Here is an 18,225-nt window from a genome sequence, read left to right as displayed (position 1 = left end):
ACATCCCTCAGTTTGAAACTTCACGTCGCCCCAGCATGTCCAACCCTGATTCAGCCTCTCTACCTCCTTCCAACAAGCATCAACACTAACATAACTAACGTGTTTCTATAGACCAAAAGCATTTTTGTTCAGGTGGAGAATGTTTTCACTGGTGGCATTCAGTCAAATTTGAGATCAAGGTTTGGCAGAACTCTCCCTATATTCTGTCCAGGCTTTGAGAAAATATTGACTCTTCTGTGAGATGACTTTTAACCTAATAAGGTCTTTCTTGCCATTTACATTTACATTTATTCATTTAGCAGATGCTTTTATCCCAAGCGACTTACAAGTGAGGTACAAGGCAGCAAGAATCTAAGTCAAAGAGAAAACATTAAAGCAAAGTCCTATCAGAAAAGTGTTCACAGTTCACGAGATGCAAGTGCGAGAAAGAGCAGAAAGAAAGTTTTTTTTTTTTTTTTAGATAGAATAGATTTAAGTGCATAGGAAGTTTTCAGCAGTGTTTTGAATATTGGGAGTGAGTTTGCTGAGTGTGCAGAGTTTGGTAGCTCGTTTCACCATCGTGGGATCATCAGTGTCTTCTGTGCGGTGCTGGGACCACCAGACGTCGTTCGTTGGCAGACCGCAGAAGGCGGGAAGGATTGTAGACCTGAATGAGGGAGTTGAGGTGACCAGGAGCTGTTGAGTTGATCACCCTGTGAGCAAGAGACAGAGCTTTGAACCTGATGCGAGCAGCTACAGGAAGCCAGTGTAGAGATCTGAAGAGTGGTGTGACATGGGTCTTTTTGTCTGATTAAAAATTAGGTGAGCTGCTGCGTTTTGGATCATCTGCAAGGGTTTGATTGTGTGTAGCCCGTCTACTCTCTTTTAGGTGTATGAGGGGCCCTGAGTTCTTTTACTTAGCTCTAAACACAATTTTAATTACTTGAATATTTTTTTATAGTCTTGAGTTTCACCTGTAAAAGCAGATTATTACTAACTTCAAATACACTAGTTTACTCCCCTTTAAGAAACCTTTTTAGAACTATCTGAAATTATTGAAGCAATAACATCACAAACAGTTATAGTTTAAACTTAAATCCCTATTCAATTGAAAAGTAAAAATAAAAAGATATATAATATATATAATAACTTAAAATGTTTGCATTCCTTATTCACAAATAAAATATATTCTCAAATATATGCCACAGTATCAAAGCAAAAAAAAATACATTTACCCTTCAAGGCTGTTTAACCTGAGTCACAGATGTTTAACTGTCCTTTTATCAAAAACCCATATAATTAATAAAACCAAAAAATAGTTGCAGGCCTGAGTCGGTGCTCGGGGGCGTTGTGACCAAAAACTCAGTGGCCGCTTCACTCCAACTAGAGCAACAAACAAAATAAAATGTGAAACCTTTTTCACAGGTGAGCAATATATCCAACCAATCCTGCGACTCCTTCTGTCCTTGTCTCCGAGTCAGACGTCTGTAGAGCTGTAGAGCCTGTCCAAAGGTGTCTCTGTCCTCCAAATCAGCAACAGTTCAACACGACACGTGTAGCTGGGTTAGCTTGGTTAGCTAGCTGCCTCCCTCGGTCGACGCTGTTACTACTCCTCATCGAATTGATGAGCAGGTCCTCTCCTGACAAACACTTCGTATGTCTCGTTGAAATACTTAGTCCATCAGAAAAAACTATACACTTACAGATTATCGAGCTGACAATCTAAAACTGTTACCACAGGTTACTAGCGTACAGCTTCAAACTTTTTCCTTTCAATTAACTCGTTAGCTCGTTAACATCCTCTCGCTCTCTCTACTGATCACGTTCTCAGCGCATGTTCACATTCACTTCCGTTAACAAAATAAAATCCTACGTTATCACCTCAAATAGATACCACATACAACAAAACATTTGAAACATTTTAACCCATGAATTCAACATTTTATATCAGAAACATTTTACAACCAATATAACAAAATATACAATTTGACCCAGTTTTACTTATTCATCTGTGCATTTGTAAATAATTATTTATCTAACAAACTTTATTTATTTATCTATTTAAATCACTTATTAATATATTTTAAATATTTAAATTTATCACTGGGCTACACCCTCCCCCCTCTAAATGTCTGGTGTCCCCAACAGACTTAACTTTCACCTCAACAACAGAAAGTATAGACTATCATTACCCATTTCTCTAACCCTTTCCAATCTTAATTACAACACCTCTATGTATAATGGTAATTGGCTGATCTCGGCCCTTTCCTGGCTCATCATAGGTCAACCTAACAAGCGGTTTCACTGCTCTCTTGGGTCGTGAGTCCAGCCCTCTGGATCTTTGGCCACCTGAAATTACAGGGCTTTCTGCCAGATTTGTAGACTGTTTACACATAGGGTCTTCGTCTTTCTCACAATTTCCTTGGTCTGGATCACTTTCACTTTCTAAAGAATCTTGGCTATGCTCATTCTCTTCATCCAGAGGTTCCACCTCAGAACCAGTCTCTTGGTGACTCTCATCTGATTGTGCCTGAACAATTACCTCTTCTTCTAGACGAACTGAGGGATTAACAGTGCTCCTAGTATTTTGCTCCCTGTTTCCTGAGTATGTACAATAGTGTCTGAGAGGTCTGCAGTACTCAGAGTCAGAGGACGAGTCTGAATCTAGAACATCTTGCGAAATTATCTGCATGTCCGGTGAGGTTTGCTTTCGTTTCCTGTGAGTTTCTGCTCTGGTCTTTGGCCTGACAGGTGAATCCTCATCCTTCTTGGTCTCAGGAAACCGCACAAATTGCCCTATTGGGAGGATGTGGTCTCTATGGATTGTTTTGATATCTCCTCTTCCATTCTCAAGCTTGACCTTATAAACAGGAAGGTTGGGCATCTTTCCCACCACAATGTAAGGAATAGAACTCCATCGACTCTGCAGCTTGTGTTTGCCTTTCAGCCCCAAGTTTTTGAGTAAGACTCGATCACCAACTTCCAGGGACTGAAAACTAACTCTTTTGTCATATGATCTTTTATTTCTTTGGTGAGTCTTGTCTGCTGCTTGAGAAGCTAATTGGTATGCTCTCTGCAAATCCTCCTTCAACCTTGCTACATATCTTGAATGACCATCTCCCCTCCCATCTGGAGATGTTCCAAAACACACATCTACAGGAAGCCTAGCTTCTCGGCCAAACATCAAGTAATAGGGTGAATACCCTGTAGCATCACACTTAGTACCGTTGTATGCATGGACCAAATAAGCCACGTGCTGGCTCCAATGGCGTTTCTCTTCTTGGGTCAAGGTTCCTAACATAGAGAGTAAAGTTCTGTTGAACCTCTCCGGCTGAGGATCCCCTTGTGGGTGATATGGAGTAGTCCGTGACTTACGCACTCCCATCACCTTTAAAAGATCTCTGATCAGGTGACTCTCAAAGTCTCTACCCTGGTCTGAATGAATCCTTGCAGGCAGACCATAATGTACAAAGTACTTGTCCACTAAGATCTTTGCCACAGTCTGAGCCTTCTGATTTTTAGTGGGGAAAGCTTGGGCATAACGAGTAAAATGGTCTGTGACAACTAACACATTGCTCATTCCTTTGGAATCAGGTTCCATCGAAAGAAAGTCAATACATACAAGGTCCATTGGCCCATTGCTTGTGATTTGATGTATAGAGGCTGCTCTTTGACAAGGTGACTTTCGTATAACGCACTGTCCACAGTTCTTCACATACTGCTCAGCATCCCTTGACATTTTAGGCCAGAAAAATCTACTCCTCAGCAGGTCAGTTGTCCTTTCAATGCCAAGGTGTCCTAAATCATCATGCAAGGACTTTAACACAGTCCCATGAAATTCTTTTGGTAAGACAAGCTGAGTGAACTCTTCACCTGATGGCCGTTTACCCATCCGATAAAGTATCCCTTCTTTCAGGATCAATTTGTCCGCTTCCCGTTTCAACTGTGACAGTTCTGGATCATTTAGGGTATTCTCAGGCCATTTCTGTTGCTCAACTGCTTGAATAGCAGGCCCAATCACTGAGTCAGCTTTCTGTGCATGTAAGAGTTCTGGCTTTGAGAGTTGCTCTAATGACCTCAACTTCATGTGCATTGGGAAAGTGTAGATGTCAGGAACACAATCAGGGGATGCTCCCAACTGATCCACATATCTGGTTGGACTGTCTATAGCTCTAGGCGTGCAGACTTTTTGACAGATAGTCTTTACCCCATCCTGTGGGATGGTCTCCCATTCCAAGCAGTCATCTTCATCAGGAAAGTTTCTGGAGAGGAGGTCAGCATCTATGTTGTGCTTACCTGGTCGGTATCGTACATCAAAATCATAGGTTGATAAGGCAGCGAGCCATCTGTGTCCTACTGCATTAAGTTTGGCTGATGTGAGTACGTATGTCAAAGGGTTGTTGTCAGTACGTACTGTGAACTGAGCCCCATACAGGTAATCATGGAACTTATCCACAACGGCCCACTTAAGAGACAGGAATTCAAGCTGATGTATTGGATAGCGCTTTTCAGACTGGCTCAGCTTCCTGCTAGCAAATGCAACTGGTCTTAGTCCCTCAGGATACTCCTGGTAGAGAACAGCTCCAATCCCCTTTAAGCTAGCATCCACATGAAGGATGTAGGGTCGATGAGGATCAGCAAACGTTAGGACAGGCGCATGGGTCAGACAGTAGATGATCTGATGAAATGCATCAGTACAAGACTGATCCCATCTGTCACCAAATGGCTCTGACACTCTCAGATAGCTCTTAGTAGGGTCATTGTTATGCTTCCTGTTCTTTTGGGTTGGGGCATAACCTTTGGTTAACTCAGTCAGTGGCTTGACAATAGAGGCATAGTTGGCTATAAACCTCCGATAATACACACAAAATCCCAAAAATGATTTTAGGGTCCTCAGGTCAATAGGCTGTGGCCAGTTAGTAACAGCCTCAATCTTCGCTGGATCGGGTGATACACCATCTGCAGACACAACATGTCCAAGATATTTCACCTTTGACTGACAAAACTGACATTTATCGAGAGATATTTTCATTCCAGCCTCCTCAAGTCGGTCAAGAACTTTGAGAAGTCTCTCCTCATGTTCCTCTAAAGTCTTTCCAAAGACAATCAGGTCATCAAGGTAAACAAGAACTTGGAGCAAGTTCATGTCACCAACTGTTTTTTCCATTAATCGTTGGAAAGTAGCAGGGGCTCCAGTAATGCCCTGTGGCATTCGTTCAAACTGAAAGAACCCTAGGGGGCAGATGAATGCCGTCTTCTCCTTGTCTTCCTCAGCCATGGCTATTTGATAATAGCCACTTCTCAAGTCAAGAACAGAGAACCACTTGCTTCCAGACAAAGAGTCCAGTACATCATCAATGCAAGGTGTAGTGTACTGATCAGGCACTGTACGGCCGTTCAGTAGTCGGTAATCAATACACATCCTTATGGTCCCATTTTTCTTTCTGACGATGACTATCGGTGAAGCATAGGGGCTGCGAGACTCTTTAATAATACCAGCACATAGGAGCTCTTGGAGGTGCTTTCTCACATCCTCGATGTCTGCTGGAGTCAGGCGGCGAGAACGCTGTCGGAAGGGTCTGGGGTCAGACAGTCGAATAGTGTGTTCCACCCCTTTAGCTAATCCTACATCCCATTCAGTCAGAGAAAAGACATTTGTTCTTTGGGACAGCTTCTGCTTCAGCCTCTCCTTCCACTCCTCTGAAACTGGTGAGTCTCCAAAATTAATCATGCTGACATCAAAACCTACTGGTGGTGTCTTCTCAAGTGGAACAGCTGTGACACTCTCAGTGAGATACATATGTGCCATAATTGTTCCTTCTGGTATGGTTGTCTCTTTTAAGGATTGGTTTTGGACCAGGATTCTGAAGTTGTTAACATTAATGGCATGACCTGGCACAACCATGGGCTGCAATAGCATACTGGCTGGGAGTTGGGCTGAATCAACCATAAGGATTTCTTTACCAACTGGCTGATTAAAGTCAACTTTACAGACAATTTGCTGATCTTCACCTGGGTGTAGAGTCAAAGGACCAGGGCCTTGCCAGGTCACAACCCCAACATTGTCATCTGCATCAGTATCAGCAATTTCACCTACACTGTCTGCTTGTATTCCTAGTGTCTGTGTGATGTCCAAGCCATTGTCTCTGCATTGTTTCACTAAACTTCTGACATGACTGGTATTTGTTCCAACAATAACAGGGGTCTGTTCTGTAGTCCGTGGACTAGGGCAGATAAGTGCCAGAACAGTTATAGTTTTACAACTGCCAGTGACTTTGGCTGGATACTCAAGGTCCACTACAACATATCCACGGTACGGGTAGCTGTCTTCAGATTCACTCAAACCCCAGAGAGCCAATCCAGCCACAGGATGTACTGGAACATCACACAGGTGCTCTTGATACCATGACTCAAAGATGATAGTAACCTGAGAGCCACTGTCAAACAGAGCGTCACAGAGATGCCCATTAACTTTTAACTGTACTATGCTGGGTGGGCCAATCAGTCCTTCAGGTAGGCTTGCATGTTCTGGTGTTATCACCAGGCCCTTCTTGACACTGCAGTTTCTATCATCGCTTGGCAGGTTTGTAGATGGCTGAATTCCTTTAGACACTTTAAGGGCTTGAATCAGTCTTTTAATAACTTTGCTTTGATTCTCTTGATTGTGACACCTTGCTGCAAAATATCCATTTTCTCCACACCGGTAGCAAAACTGCTCCTCAGATGGTCTTGAGGTTCTGGTGGGAAGATTGACTACTTTGGGGGCAACTTCTACTGTTGAAGCAATAGCTGGGCTGACTGGACTATCTGCTGTTGTGACCTTCTTACTGAGCTTAAGCTGTAATCTTTTTACTTGTTTTTGTAAAGCTCTGAGCTCACTGTCTTGATCGTTTTCCCCTGCTGAGGGTGGGACTGGAAGCCTACTATCACTGTTGTTTTGGGTTTCTGCTGGTGGAACAACAACAGATGCAACAATAGACTTGAGCTCTTTGATTTCAGCTTTAAGGCTTTGGATCTCTGTTTGTTTTACATCAGCAGTCTGTCTTGTGTTTATATGATGTACAGAAGTGCTAATTTTCCTTCGTGAAGCCTCATATTCCTCTTCAGCACGTATTTCACTCAAGAGTTGTAAGAAAGTGGGTGGATCCATCTTTCTTTCCCTTAAACGCAGCTGGATCAACATTAGGTCAGCAGCAACTGCCCCTCTCAGTAGTTGTTCCAATCGAGCTCTATTCATGTTACTGTGAAGAAGACCTCCTCTCTTAACAACCTTGGAGAGAGGGAGCTCCAACCGTCTGAGAAAATCTGACAGCTTCTCTTTAGGCTGTTGCTGCATCAGCCGAAAAGCAAAGTACAGATCATCACCTGATTCTGCTGTCCCAAAGGCACTTTCGATTGCCTCTAAGTACTTTGCAGGGCTAGCATCAGGATTACTGACTCGTACGGCCTTAGCTATTTCTAGTGCTGGACCCTTTAAGCTTTCCATCAGCCTGCGTTTTTTCTCTCTATCTGTACATTCACTCTCCTCTACCATGAGCCAGGCTTGCTCCAGCCAATGATCAAGCTGCTCTTCACCTGATGGAACAGGATGTGTTCCTGAGAAGATGCGCAGTCTGCGATATCCACCTTCAGACAGAGGTTTATTAGCTTTTTCCAAAATATCACCAAAAGCTTGTAGCACTAAATCAGCTGTACTTGCAGACGGCTGTCCACCTGGGAGTAGAGCTCTAATGTCGTCCATTGTTTTCCCTTCAGCCTGCAAAAGCAATTTTAATTTGCTCTGAAAGTTCTCTTCCACAGCTGGGGCGTTATCTATAGTCACTAATGTCCATGCTTCGCCACCTTCAGGAAGGTGCACCTCAGGTGGAACACTTGCTACAGTTAGGGCTTCTTTACATTCACACAGAACCATAAGGCTGTTAAGTTCTTCATTAAAGATTCTTCCCCTTACTCTCACTCTACCCAGGCACTTGATGGTCTCAAGAGTCTCTTCAATACATGCTATTTCCACCTCTTTTGGGACAATTACTAATAGCCCATGAGCCTCATCTAAACCTTCACCTTTGCACCATCTTTTCAGCTCAGAAACTAGGTCAGGGTTATCTGCCATGGTTTTGGATTAATATTCAAATCTGTATTTATTCCTACTAAATACCCAAGACTAATCCCAGCGGTGCCTCCATTTATGTAGCCCGTCTACTCTCTTTTAGGTGTATGAGGGGCCCTGAGTTCTTTTACTTAGCTCTAAACACAATTTTAATTACTTGAATATTTTTTTATAGTCTTGAGTTTCACCTGTAAAAGCAGATTATTACTAACTTCAAATACACTAGTTTACTCCCCTTTAAGAAACCTTTTTAGAACTATCTGAAATTATTGAAGCAATAACATCACAAACAGTTATAGTTTAAACTTAAATCCCTATTTAATTGAAAAGTAAAAATAAAAAGATATATAATATATATAATAACTTAAAATGTTTGCATTCCTTATTCACAAATAAAATATATTCTCAAATATATGCCACAGTATCAAAGCAAAAAAAAATACATTTACCCTTCAAGGCTGTTTAACCTGAGTCACAGATGTTTAACTGTCCTTTTATCAAAAACCCATATAATTAATAAAACCAAAAAATAGTTGCAGGCCTGAGTCGGTGCTCGGGGGCGTTGTGACCAAAAACTCAGTGGCCGCTTCACTCCAACTAGAGCAACAAACAAAATAAAATGTGAAACCTTTTTCACAGGTGAGCAATATATCCAACCAATCCTGCGACTCCTTCTGTCCTTGTCTCCGAGTCAGACGTCTGTAGAGCTGTAGAGCCTGTCCAAAGGTGTCTCTGTCCTCCAAATCAGCAACAGTTCAACACGACACGTGTAGCTGGGTTAGCTTGGTTAGCTAGCTGCCTCCCTCGGTCGACGCTGTTACTACTCCTCATCGGATTGATGAGCGGGTCCTCTCCTGATAAACACTTCGTATGTCTCGTTGAAATACTTAGTCCATCAGAAAAAACTATACACTTACAGATTATCGAGCTGACAATCTAAAACTGTTACCACAGGTTACTAGCGTACAGCTTCAAACTTTTTCCTTTCAATTAACTCGTTAGCTCGTTAACATCCTCTCGCTCTCTCTACTGATCACGTTCTCAGCGCATGTTCACATTCACTTCCGTTAACAAAATAAAATCCTACGTTATCGCCTCAAATAGATACCACATACAACAAAACATTTGAAACATTTTAACCCATGAATTCAACATTTTATATCAGAAACATTTTACAACCAATATAACAAAATATACAATTTGACCCAGTTTTACTTATTCATCTGTGCATTTGTAAATAATTATTTATCTAACAAACTTTATTTATTTATCTATTTAAATCACTTATTAATATATTTTAAATATTTAAATTTATCACTGGGCTACATGTGGATAACAGTAACCCCATCAACAAAGTGTTGCTGTAATCGAGACGAGATATGACCAGCACCTGTACAATGAGTTGGGTTGTATATTCTGTAATGTAGAGTCTGATCTTTCTGATGTAGAAAGCAAATCGGCTGCCCTAGAGACTGAGGAGATGTGGTCCTTAAAGTTCAGTTGGTCGTCTTGTTATCCTCCATTCTGGTTTTAGATCAGATCTAGAAAAATAACTGAACTAAAAACTGGTCCAGAGTTTTGTTGAGGCATTTTCTGCCCTTAAATATCCAGGATCTATTAGCAGAAATGCAATGTATCATTTATATTCACGTTTTCATCAGGGTGGAAATAATCATTCAGAATGAAGCTTTTGTGTCTTCATAGAGCCACAGACCGTTTGTGGAGGTTAGGTACTCAAAAACTGTACTTAAGGAAAAGTACAAATACACAAATAAGTTTACTCTGGTAAATGTATAAGTACCAAGTAAAAGTAAGTAAGTACATGATTTATGGGGCATGATCTAAGTAATGTTACTAGACATAAATGATATGATGCTTTTTTCTCTTGTATTTCTAAACTATTCATGTTGTAACATCAAACAGTGACAGTAACAGTCTAAGAGTTCTGTCATTTCAAGAATAAAACACTGATACAACCACTGAGAAAATGTCCAGAGAGCAAATGATAAACTCAGGAGCCTCAGAAATCTTTGAATGAGGACAAAATCTAAGAGTAAATGTTCTTCTCCAAGACAAAACCTGCAGCTTGACAGTCTTCCTGTGTAGAACAGGGTTAGTGCTGCCCTCTTGTGGCTGAAATTAGCAGTTAATAAAATAAGTTTTATTTCCACCACTGATCTACAGAGATTTACAAGTTAAGGAGCAAACAGTAAATCTTACAGTAAATTTTTTTAAAGGGATTTCTGTGCATCCTGAGCTTATTTCCAGCTCTCTGGACATTTTATTAGTGGTTGTATCAGAGTTTTATCCTTGAGATTACAGAGCTGTTAGTTAGGCTGTTACTGTCTTTGTGCGATGTGACAGACACATCTTTCAGTAACATAACATGAGTAGTTTAGAAATAATACATCATAAAACAGCTTCAACTCATTATTTATATTAATTGTTTCATGCCCCCCCCCCAAAAAGAGCACTGGTAAAGTCAAATATAAATCATGTACTTGCTGTCTCTCATAATTTTTATGCATTACGGAGAAATTCAGGATTTTATTTGACTACAGCATGTTCTGCATTATTCTGTTTCATATTTACTCAGTTCCACAATCCACCTGCTATCACAGTCTTTTTCTCCTATGTTAGACACAAGAAAACAAAAATGCTGGAAAAACAAAAATCTGGAAATTGCCATGAGACATGTCAAAAATAACCATGTTAACAAGTTATGTGCATCTGTGGTGATCAGTTAAATTTCTGTAGAGATTAGTACCAACCTTTCTGACATGTTACCACAGTGGATTGAATTAAGTAGAAATGCATTAGTCAAAGATACTTTGTTTTATCATCCAAAGACACAGTAATCATGTCATTTCTGGTTTTATATTGTTTCATCGTGGCAACTGATTAACTCTTTCTTTGTCTGGTTTTTGCTACAGAAGCAAAGACCAAGAAAAGAACTTCAACAACACCAGTTGTTGTGCAACTGAAAAGGCATCAACGTGTTCACACAGGAGAGAAACCATGTGAAATGTGGGAAAAGCTACACTACTTCTTTAATTTACATTGAACACATTCATTGCTGATAACAAGTCATGTGGATTTTACATGTTGTGTAATTACTTATACATTTGAGTCACAAATACTCGTTAACTGACTGATAAATTGTTGATTTCTAATTCTGGCTTGTTTTATAACTACAGTTACATTTTGTTTTAGAATTTGAAAAATATATATAATCAACCTTTTCCTATCAAATAAAATTACTGTTGAAAAAACAGCTGGTCCATAGCACTATAGTAGTATAAGACCGACACTAAAGCGCGTGCACGTGCGTGTGCATGAGTGTGCATGTATCGTGCGTATAGTGCATGAGTGTGCATGAGGCGTATTGACCGTTAATTACCCCATAACCCCTCCTCCTCCTCCTTCCTAATCACATGAAGGTGCATGTACCACCACTAGGGTTGTTCGCGTGATGGTTCATAGTAAAATGACACCTGTCAGTTACAATAAAATCTTTGGGTCCAATCAACTGTTTTCAACGTCACATGTTAAAGGGAAACACCTCTTTTAAAACTTGTATATAGTTTAAGAAGTAGCCTCGTTATTATCGACCTAGCGATTGTTGCCGCTAATATTTTTCTCCACACAAGATCAAAAAATGGCATACGGACCAACAGGTATGTCTCACGGAGATCTGTCTACTATCGAACCTGTTTTAGATGCTGCGAACTGGCGAACCCTGCAACAACTGTTTGGTTATATTGATAACGCGATACAGAAAGACACGGTCTACACGTATTATGAAGCTGTTAGAAAACGTCTTTTTCTCACTACTAATCCGAGCACTGCGCAGCATGGGCTGCCTACCCTCAGTTGTCTGTCTATGCCCCGAATCATCAGGCACGTTGACTACTACTGAAAATTAAATGGTAATTATTGACTTGTTTATACTTTATTGCATGTAATGTGTGTGTGTGTGTGTGTGTGTGTGTGTGTGTGTGTGTGTGTGTATTGACCAAAATGTTATATATTTTTTTATAGAGAGGCTGTATTATGAAGAGGAGACAGCCCGAAGTGGTTTTATGGATGACGCTGTGGTACCCATCACCCCTACGCTAACAGATCCTTCACCTGTGTATAATGTATATACTGATGACCAACCGGATGATCAACAGGAGGTCTATTTAGCATTCAGACGTGTAGCAGGTGTTGTCATGGAGACAGTGAGAGACAGTTGTCAGGGGTGTGGGTGTCATTTGAGCTTCAGAAGGCTGTTGAAAAAGGTTACGTAGTGATAAGAATTGATGAGGTTTGGCACTGCCACAGCAGACAGACACCCTGTTTAGGGAATATGTCAAGACTTTTCTGAAGTGTAAACAAGAGGCATCGGGCTAACGGGGCATGTGAATGACGACGCGGCGAGACAAAAATACATTGTTGACTATTATGAAAAAGAGGGTATAAGACTAGATCCGATGAATATAAAAGTGAATAAAGCTGTACGAAGCTGTAATAAACTGCTCCTTAACTCCCTCTGGGGTCGGTTTAGCATGAGAAGTGATTTGCCCCATTGTGAATTAATAACTGAGTCCTCTCGATTCACTCAGCTAATGTTCAGCGATCACTATGATGTACGTCAGTTTTTTTTTATTTCAGAAGAAGTGGCATTGGTTCAGTGGCGTCATGCTGACAAGCGAGCTTCTAAAACTAATGATGTCAATGTCTTCATAGGAGCCATGACCACTGCACACGCGAGACTCATGTTATATGATCTTATGGACAAATTGCAGGAGCGGGTGTTGTATTGTGACACTGACAGCGTAGTTTTTTCATCTAAAGACGGTGACTGGATCCCACCACTAGGTCCATACCTGGGCGACCTAACCGATGAGATTAATGATGGTGATGTGTGTAGACTGCCTGAGGAAGACTTTATCACAGAGTTTGTTTCGGGAGGTCCTAAGTGTTACGCATATGTCACCAAACGTGGGAAGATGCAGGTGAAATGCAAAGGTGTCACTCTAAATGCTAAAAACGCCTCTATCGTCACACCCCAGTCACTGCAGAGTCTTGTTAGGTCATACGTGGCCAATGGGGTTTCAGATGGTGATCACCTGACCACCGAATCTGAGACTATTGTTCGGAATAAAAAGGCCTTTACTCTAAAAAATTCTACACTATCCCGTCGCGTACAGGTTGTTTACACTAAGCGGAGAGTGCTGCCTGATTATTCAACCCTCCCTTATGGCTACTGATCAGCTAGAAACATTCGATCCAAGGCTGGAGCATCCGTTTAGCATGGTTGTGAGCGGCCCTTCAAATTGTGGAAAGACTTTCGTTGTCAAGAGTGTTATTGAAAATGCTTCACGCCTTATTTCAGAGGATATAGACAATGTTGTGTACATATATTCATGCTGGCAACCTCTTTATGACCAGCTGTTGAGAATAAGAGAAATTCATTTTGTAAACGGTCTGCCTGACTCTTTATGCGACGATGTGCTTCTCCCCACACACCAGAAAAATGTACTAATTATAGATGATTTAATGAACGATGCCAGCAACAATGTAGAAGTACAAAATGTTTTCACTAAATATGTTCATCATAGAAATCTTAGCTGTTTGTACCTGGTTCAGAATCTTTTTATTCAGGGTAAATCAAGTAGGACCATCAGTTTAAACACAAACTATTTAGTGTTATTTAAAAACCCACGTGACAAATACCAAATCACATTATTGGCTAGACAGATGTTTCCCGGCAATAGCAAATTTTTCCTGGATGCTTTTAACGATGCTACAAGTCCTGCCTTCGGGTATCTTTTCATAGACTTTAAAGCCAAGACCCCTGATCATCTACGACTCAGAATAGACTTGCTTTCTGACCGTCAAGTCGTATACGTGTCTAAAAGCCGGAGATCCTGATAATGTCAGCGCGCATGCGTAGAAATCTGGTTCTTTTGGAGGCTTTATATAAAGCACCTCCTAGGGTCAGATTAGCCATTGTGAACAATGCAGGTACTGACTTTATTAATGCTCTGTGTGAAATTGCCGTCAACGTGTTACGGGGGAACATTCCGCTGTCGGACAAACAATACCGCTCAAGAGGAACAAAGCCGGTGTTAGATTAGTAGCAAACAAGAAAGCAGGGATTTCACAAAAGAAAAAAACAATTAATCAGAGTGGAGGCTTCTTACCGGCTCTTTTAGGAGCCACCATTCCATTAATCGCCAGTCTCATTACGCGTAGCTGAGTGTCTTTTTACTCTGAAGTAATGGAAAATGCCCAGAAAATGTATTTGATCCCACAGCACCAGCTGGATGCTTTAAAACAGCATCAGCAGAATCAAAATACGGGTTCTATCAGATAGTCGGTGGAAAATGAGCTAGATAAAGCTATGACCAATATTTTGAGTCTACCTGACACAGATTTGTATGAAAAGGCCAAAAAGTACTCTAGTGTTTTACAACGGTACTTGTCACTAGTGAAACAGGGTGATCGTGAAAAAGGCGTGATCAACTTGACACTATCTGGTGGTGAACCCAGCGACGTTGTACATCCTAAGGTCACGCAAGTCTATGATGCTGGTGCCTACGGCACCTCTGACGTAATGTTGGAGGACATTCTTAAACACATGCCCATTAAACATGAGAGACATGCACAGCACGTATTAGACACTATGGCTAAAAACTCTGTCTCATGGACTGGTCTGGGGGAGCTTGTTGTCGGCGGGGAGGTTTTAAAGGGGTAGCACATATACGATCTAGTGAAAAGCATTACACAACCTCAGGGTGTGTCTGATGACAAAAGACCTCTGGGTTGGGACAAGTTTTTGCAGGTCATGGCCTCACTCAATGTGCCGTTATCGTCTATCCCAAACACTCACGGCTCATTACAGGGATTAAAATGGGTGATTGTCAAACACCTTCTAAAATGTCCTTGAGTGAGCATAACCCTGCATTAAGTCATACCCCAAGGCGTAAAAGGAAGTCAAATGTATGGATTAATTTTTAATTTCATGTAGATATTATTGATTTATTTGTATTACAATGTGTCTTTTTGTTTAATTTTTCAACATTTTGTTTATTGTGACCAATTTCTAATGTGTTTTGTTATTTTCCCATCTAATAATGTTTATATACAGCTTCTGTGATTATAACAACGTGTATAAACACGCAATGTATGAATAAAGAGTCTTTATTTACACATTATGTTTTGTATTGTATACTTTATTGTCATTGAGAAATACATTATCAATAAAAACTGTAAACGAACATGGATACAGATATAAAACAATTATATCATAATAATTATAAAAACAATCATTCACATGTGAGGTTTTACACACTGAACACAGGTAAAGTCATATTTTTGACAAATACCAGGTCGTATTTTGTTGAGAAATTTATAAACCATAACATCATTACAATTCAGATTTGAGCCATATTTATCCATAAAGTCCTCATAAGACACCCCTCTCTGCATATGATACAGAAAAAACGCTGTGTGTTGACCACAAGCCGCTGAATTATTATCCTGCACCTGCTTTGTAGAATAAAACACCTCTGTACAATTCTGTTTAAGAAATTTGATAATAACAGGCGGGAATTGAACGTGTGTGGGAGGGTTACCAAAGCTGTCAAAAAAATAACAACGTCCTTTTTTTGTAAAATAGACTCCTAACCAATGTTCTCCAGGCATATGAGAAGGGTGTGTGTTCACAACCAGCATGGCGGGTAATCTGCTTATTTTCTTATCGTTTAAGTGGTTGCATGGAAAGACGCCTAAGAAATCAGTTTCTTTGCTGGTTATTCTTTTAAGAATACTCGTCAACTCTATAGTATTCATGCTGTCTAATAAAAGTCCATCAAAATCTGCCTTCTTGCAGACACTTCCAGAATCGAGTCGTACACAGAATAAGCCAAAATTGTAGCTGTGCGAGGCAGAGGTTGTCTAAAGCGAACTTCCAGTCTGACATTTCCGCTTTTAACCAGAGACACGTGACTGGCGCATCCCTCGTCCGGATCCATATTAAAACAAAAGAGGGTGTATCCTCTAGCAAAATCCTGACGTGATATCGCCAGCGAACGGTCTTTTAGGTGTCTCCCCGTTGTCTGTATCAGCTGGTAGTATTCGCGAACACACTGGCCCCTATTAAACAACGGTTGAAAAGGTTTGGCCGGATACGGCACCCCGTCGGCGTAAAGACTCATAAATTCAACATCGTAATGCTGGAAATTAAAAGGATTGTGAGCATAACTCCCCGTGAAAGCCTCGTTGTCAACAAACGCTATTATGACAAATTTAGGGATTTGACCTATATAAAGATTTTCCTGGTTGCACACTCTTGTACCAGCAGGTACTGAAAAGGTTTTTACACACACTCTGTCTATAGCATATTTCGCATTAGTGTGTTGCAGGGCCCTGCTGTGAGCCAGTCTCACACTGGGGGAGACTGCTACTTTCTTGATGAATAAACTCGCGGACACAATGCTGACATTGAACTGAGTGTCTGTAGACGTCATTAGGCAGAATTCGTTTTTTGAACGTATACATTGTATCTTTATATCAGTTCTGTTCAATAATAGTTTCTCTTGAAAGAACAGATCAGCGTGTATCGGTGCTAATAATTCCACGATACGGCTCTCTCGGGTGTAATCAGCCCTCAATGCAAGACCCTCATTGTCGCCATCTATCGATGAATCGTCCATGTTGTTAGCTGTATCCATGCAAAACAGAGCCGTGCTGAATTGTGTGTGTAGAGTGTCTCTTCCATAGTTTGTAAGCAGTTCCAGAATGGCTCTGTATGGATATGTATTTGATGCTTGAGTAATCAAACGATCCCCTAACGTGATGTCCACTTGAGAAAAAAGTGATGCTCCCGGATAATTCACAAATCCCACATTTGCAGCATTTGCAATATTTGACCCGTCAGGGTTGGTGATTTTGACGCGGGTGTACAGGTATGTATTATTTAGGTCTAGATAGTCTTCTCCACTTGATGAAATGTAGAATTCCAGAGGCCCGTGGGGAGTAAAGTTCTATTAAACCGCTCTGCAACACATGCTTTGGTCTCATTTTTAGTTGAAAAATGACGAATATTAAAAGACTTTAACAGTTTTATTATAGAATTCTTTACCAGAATCTGTCATCAGAGTATGAGGAATCCTCCCCTCTCTGAGTATGTCCCGAAATGCATTCGTTACAGAAGCCCCCGATTTATCTTTAAGACACCTCACCCAAGCAAACTTGGAGAAAACATCAATACATGTCAACAGGTACCTCACGTTGTCATTCTGTGTGGCATAGGCACTCATGTCCACCAGGTCAGCTTGAAACTGTTTGTCTATACCACTGACCAGGATTCTGTTTCTTGGAAAATGTCTGGCTGCATTGGCGTGAAGAGTATACACATCCTGTTTCAGTAAATACTGTTTGACATCTGAGAGAGATGGCTGTTCCTCTGTGTTTGCTCTCGCTGCATTATACAATTTCTGTATACTGCCTAAACCTCCGGGGTGGGATGGATCATAATATATTTTATCTAGAGTGCTTTCCATGATCGCTTCAGAAAACATAAATGAACCAATAATTCCTTTTAACATCTCTTTTATTTCAACGATGACACAAACAATTGCGTTTATCGTTCATACTTCAACAACTGTCACTTTTTTTTTTTTTTTTTTTTTTTAATTAATTAATTAATTTATTTATTTATTTATTTTTTTTTCAACGACACCAGAGATCGTAGGCCTCTCGGATGATTCGTTCATGTTTGGGGGGAGTTCTTCTTCCACGCACCCACGTCTGAATGCTAAATAGACCTCCTGTTGATCATCCGGTTGGTCGTCAGTATATACATTATACACAGGTGAAGGATCTGTTAGCGTAGGGGTGATGGGTACCACAGCGTCATCCATAAAACCACTTCGGGCTGTCTCCTCTTCATATTACAGCCTCTCTATAAAAAAATATATAACATTTTGGTCAATACACACACACACACACACATTACATGCAATAAAGTATAAACATGTCAATAATTACCATTTAATTTTCAGTAGTAGTCAACCTGCCTGATGATTCGGGGCATAGACAGACAACTGAGGGTAGGCAGCCCATGCTGCGCAGTGCTCGGATTAGTA

At 40.7% G+C, this 18,225-nt stretch overlaps 1 protein-coding gene across 1 annotated transcript; it reads right to left on the bottom strand.

Moving 5' to 3' along the window:
• Positions 1-1,203: 1,203 nt before the first annotated feature.
• Positions 1,204-9,361, bottom strand: LOC137137801 (uncharacterized). Its single transcript, XM_067524462.1, has one exon. It carries the CDS (start codon positions 8,087-8,089, stop codon positions 2,180-2,182), a length of 5,910 nt encoding a protein of 1,969 aa, XP_067380563.1. The 5' UTR covers positions 8,090-9,361; the 3' UTR covers positions 1,204-2,179.
• Positions 9,362-18,225: the final 8,864 nt, after the last annotated feature.

This window comes from Channa argus, chromosome 12 (genome assembly GCF_033026475.1).
Source record: "Channa argus isolate prfri chromosome 12, Channa argus male v1.0, whole genome shotgun sequence".
Classification (NCBI taxonomy): Eukaryota; Metazoa; Chordata; class Actinopteri; order Anabantiformes; family Channidae; genus Channa; species Channa argus.
Note: the sequence above shows the minus strand (reverse complement) of the source record. Positions and strands in the feature narration are given on the sequence as shown.

Coding starts and splice junctions, on each gene's coding strand:
- LOC137137801 (XM_067524462.1), bottom strand. CDS start 8,089: ATGGCAGATAACCCTGACCTAGTTTCTGAGCTGAAAAGATGGTGCAAA.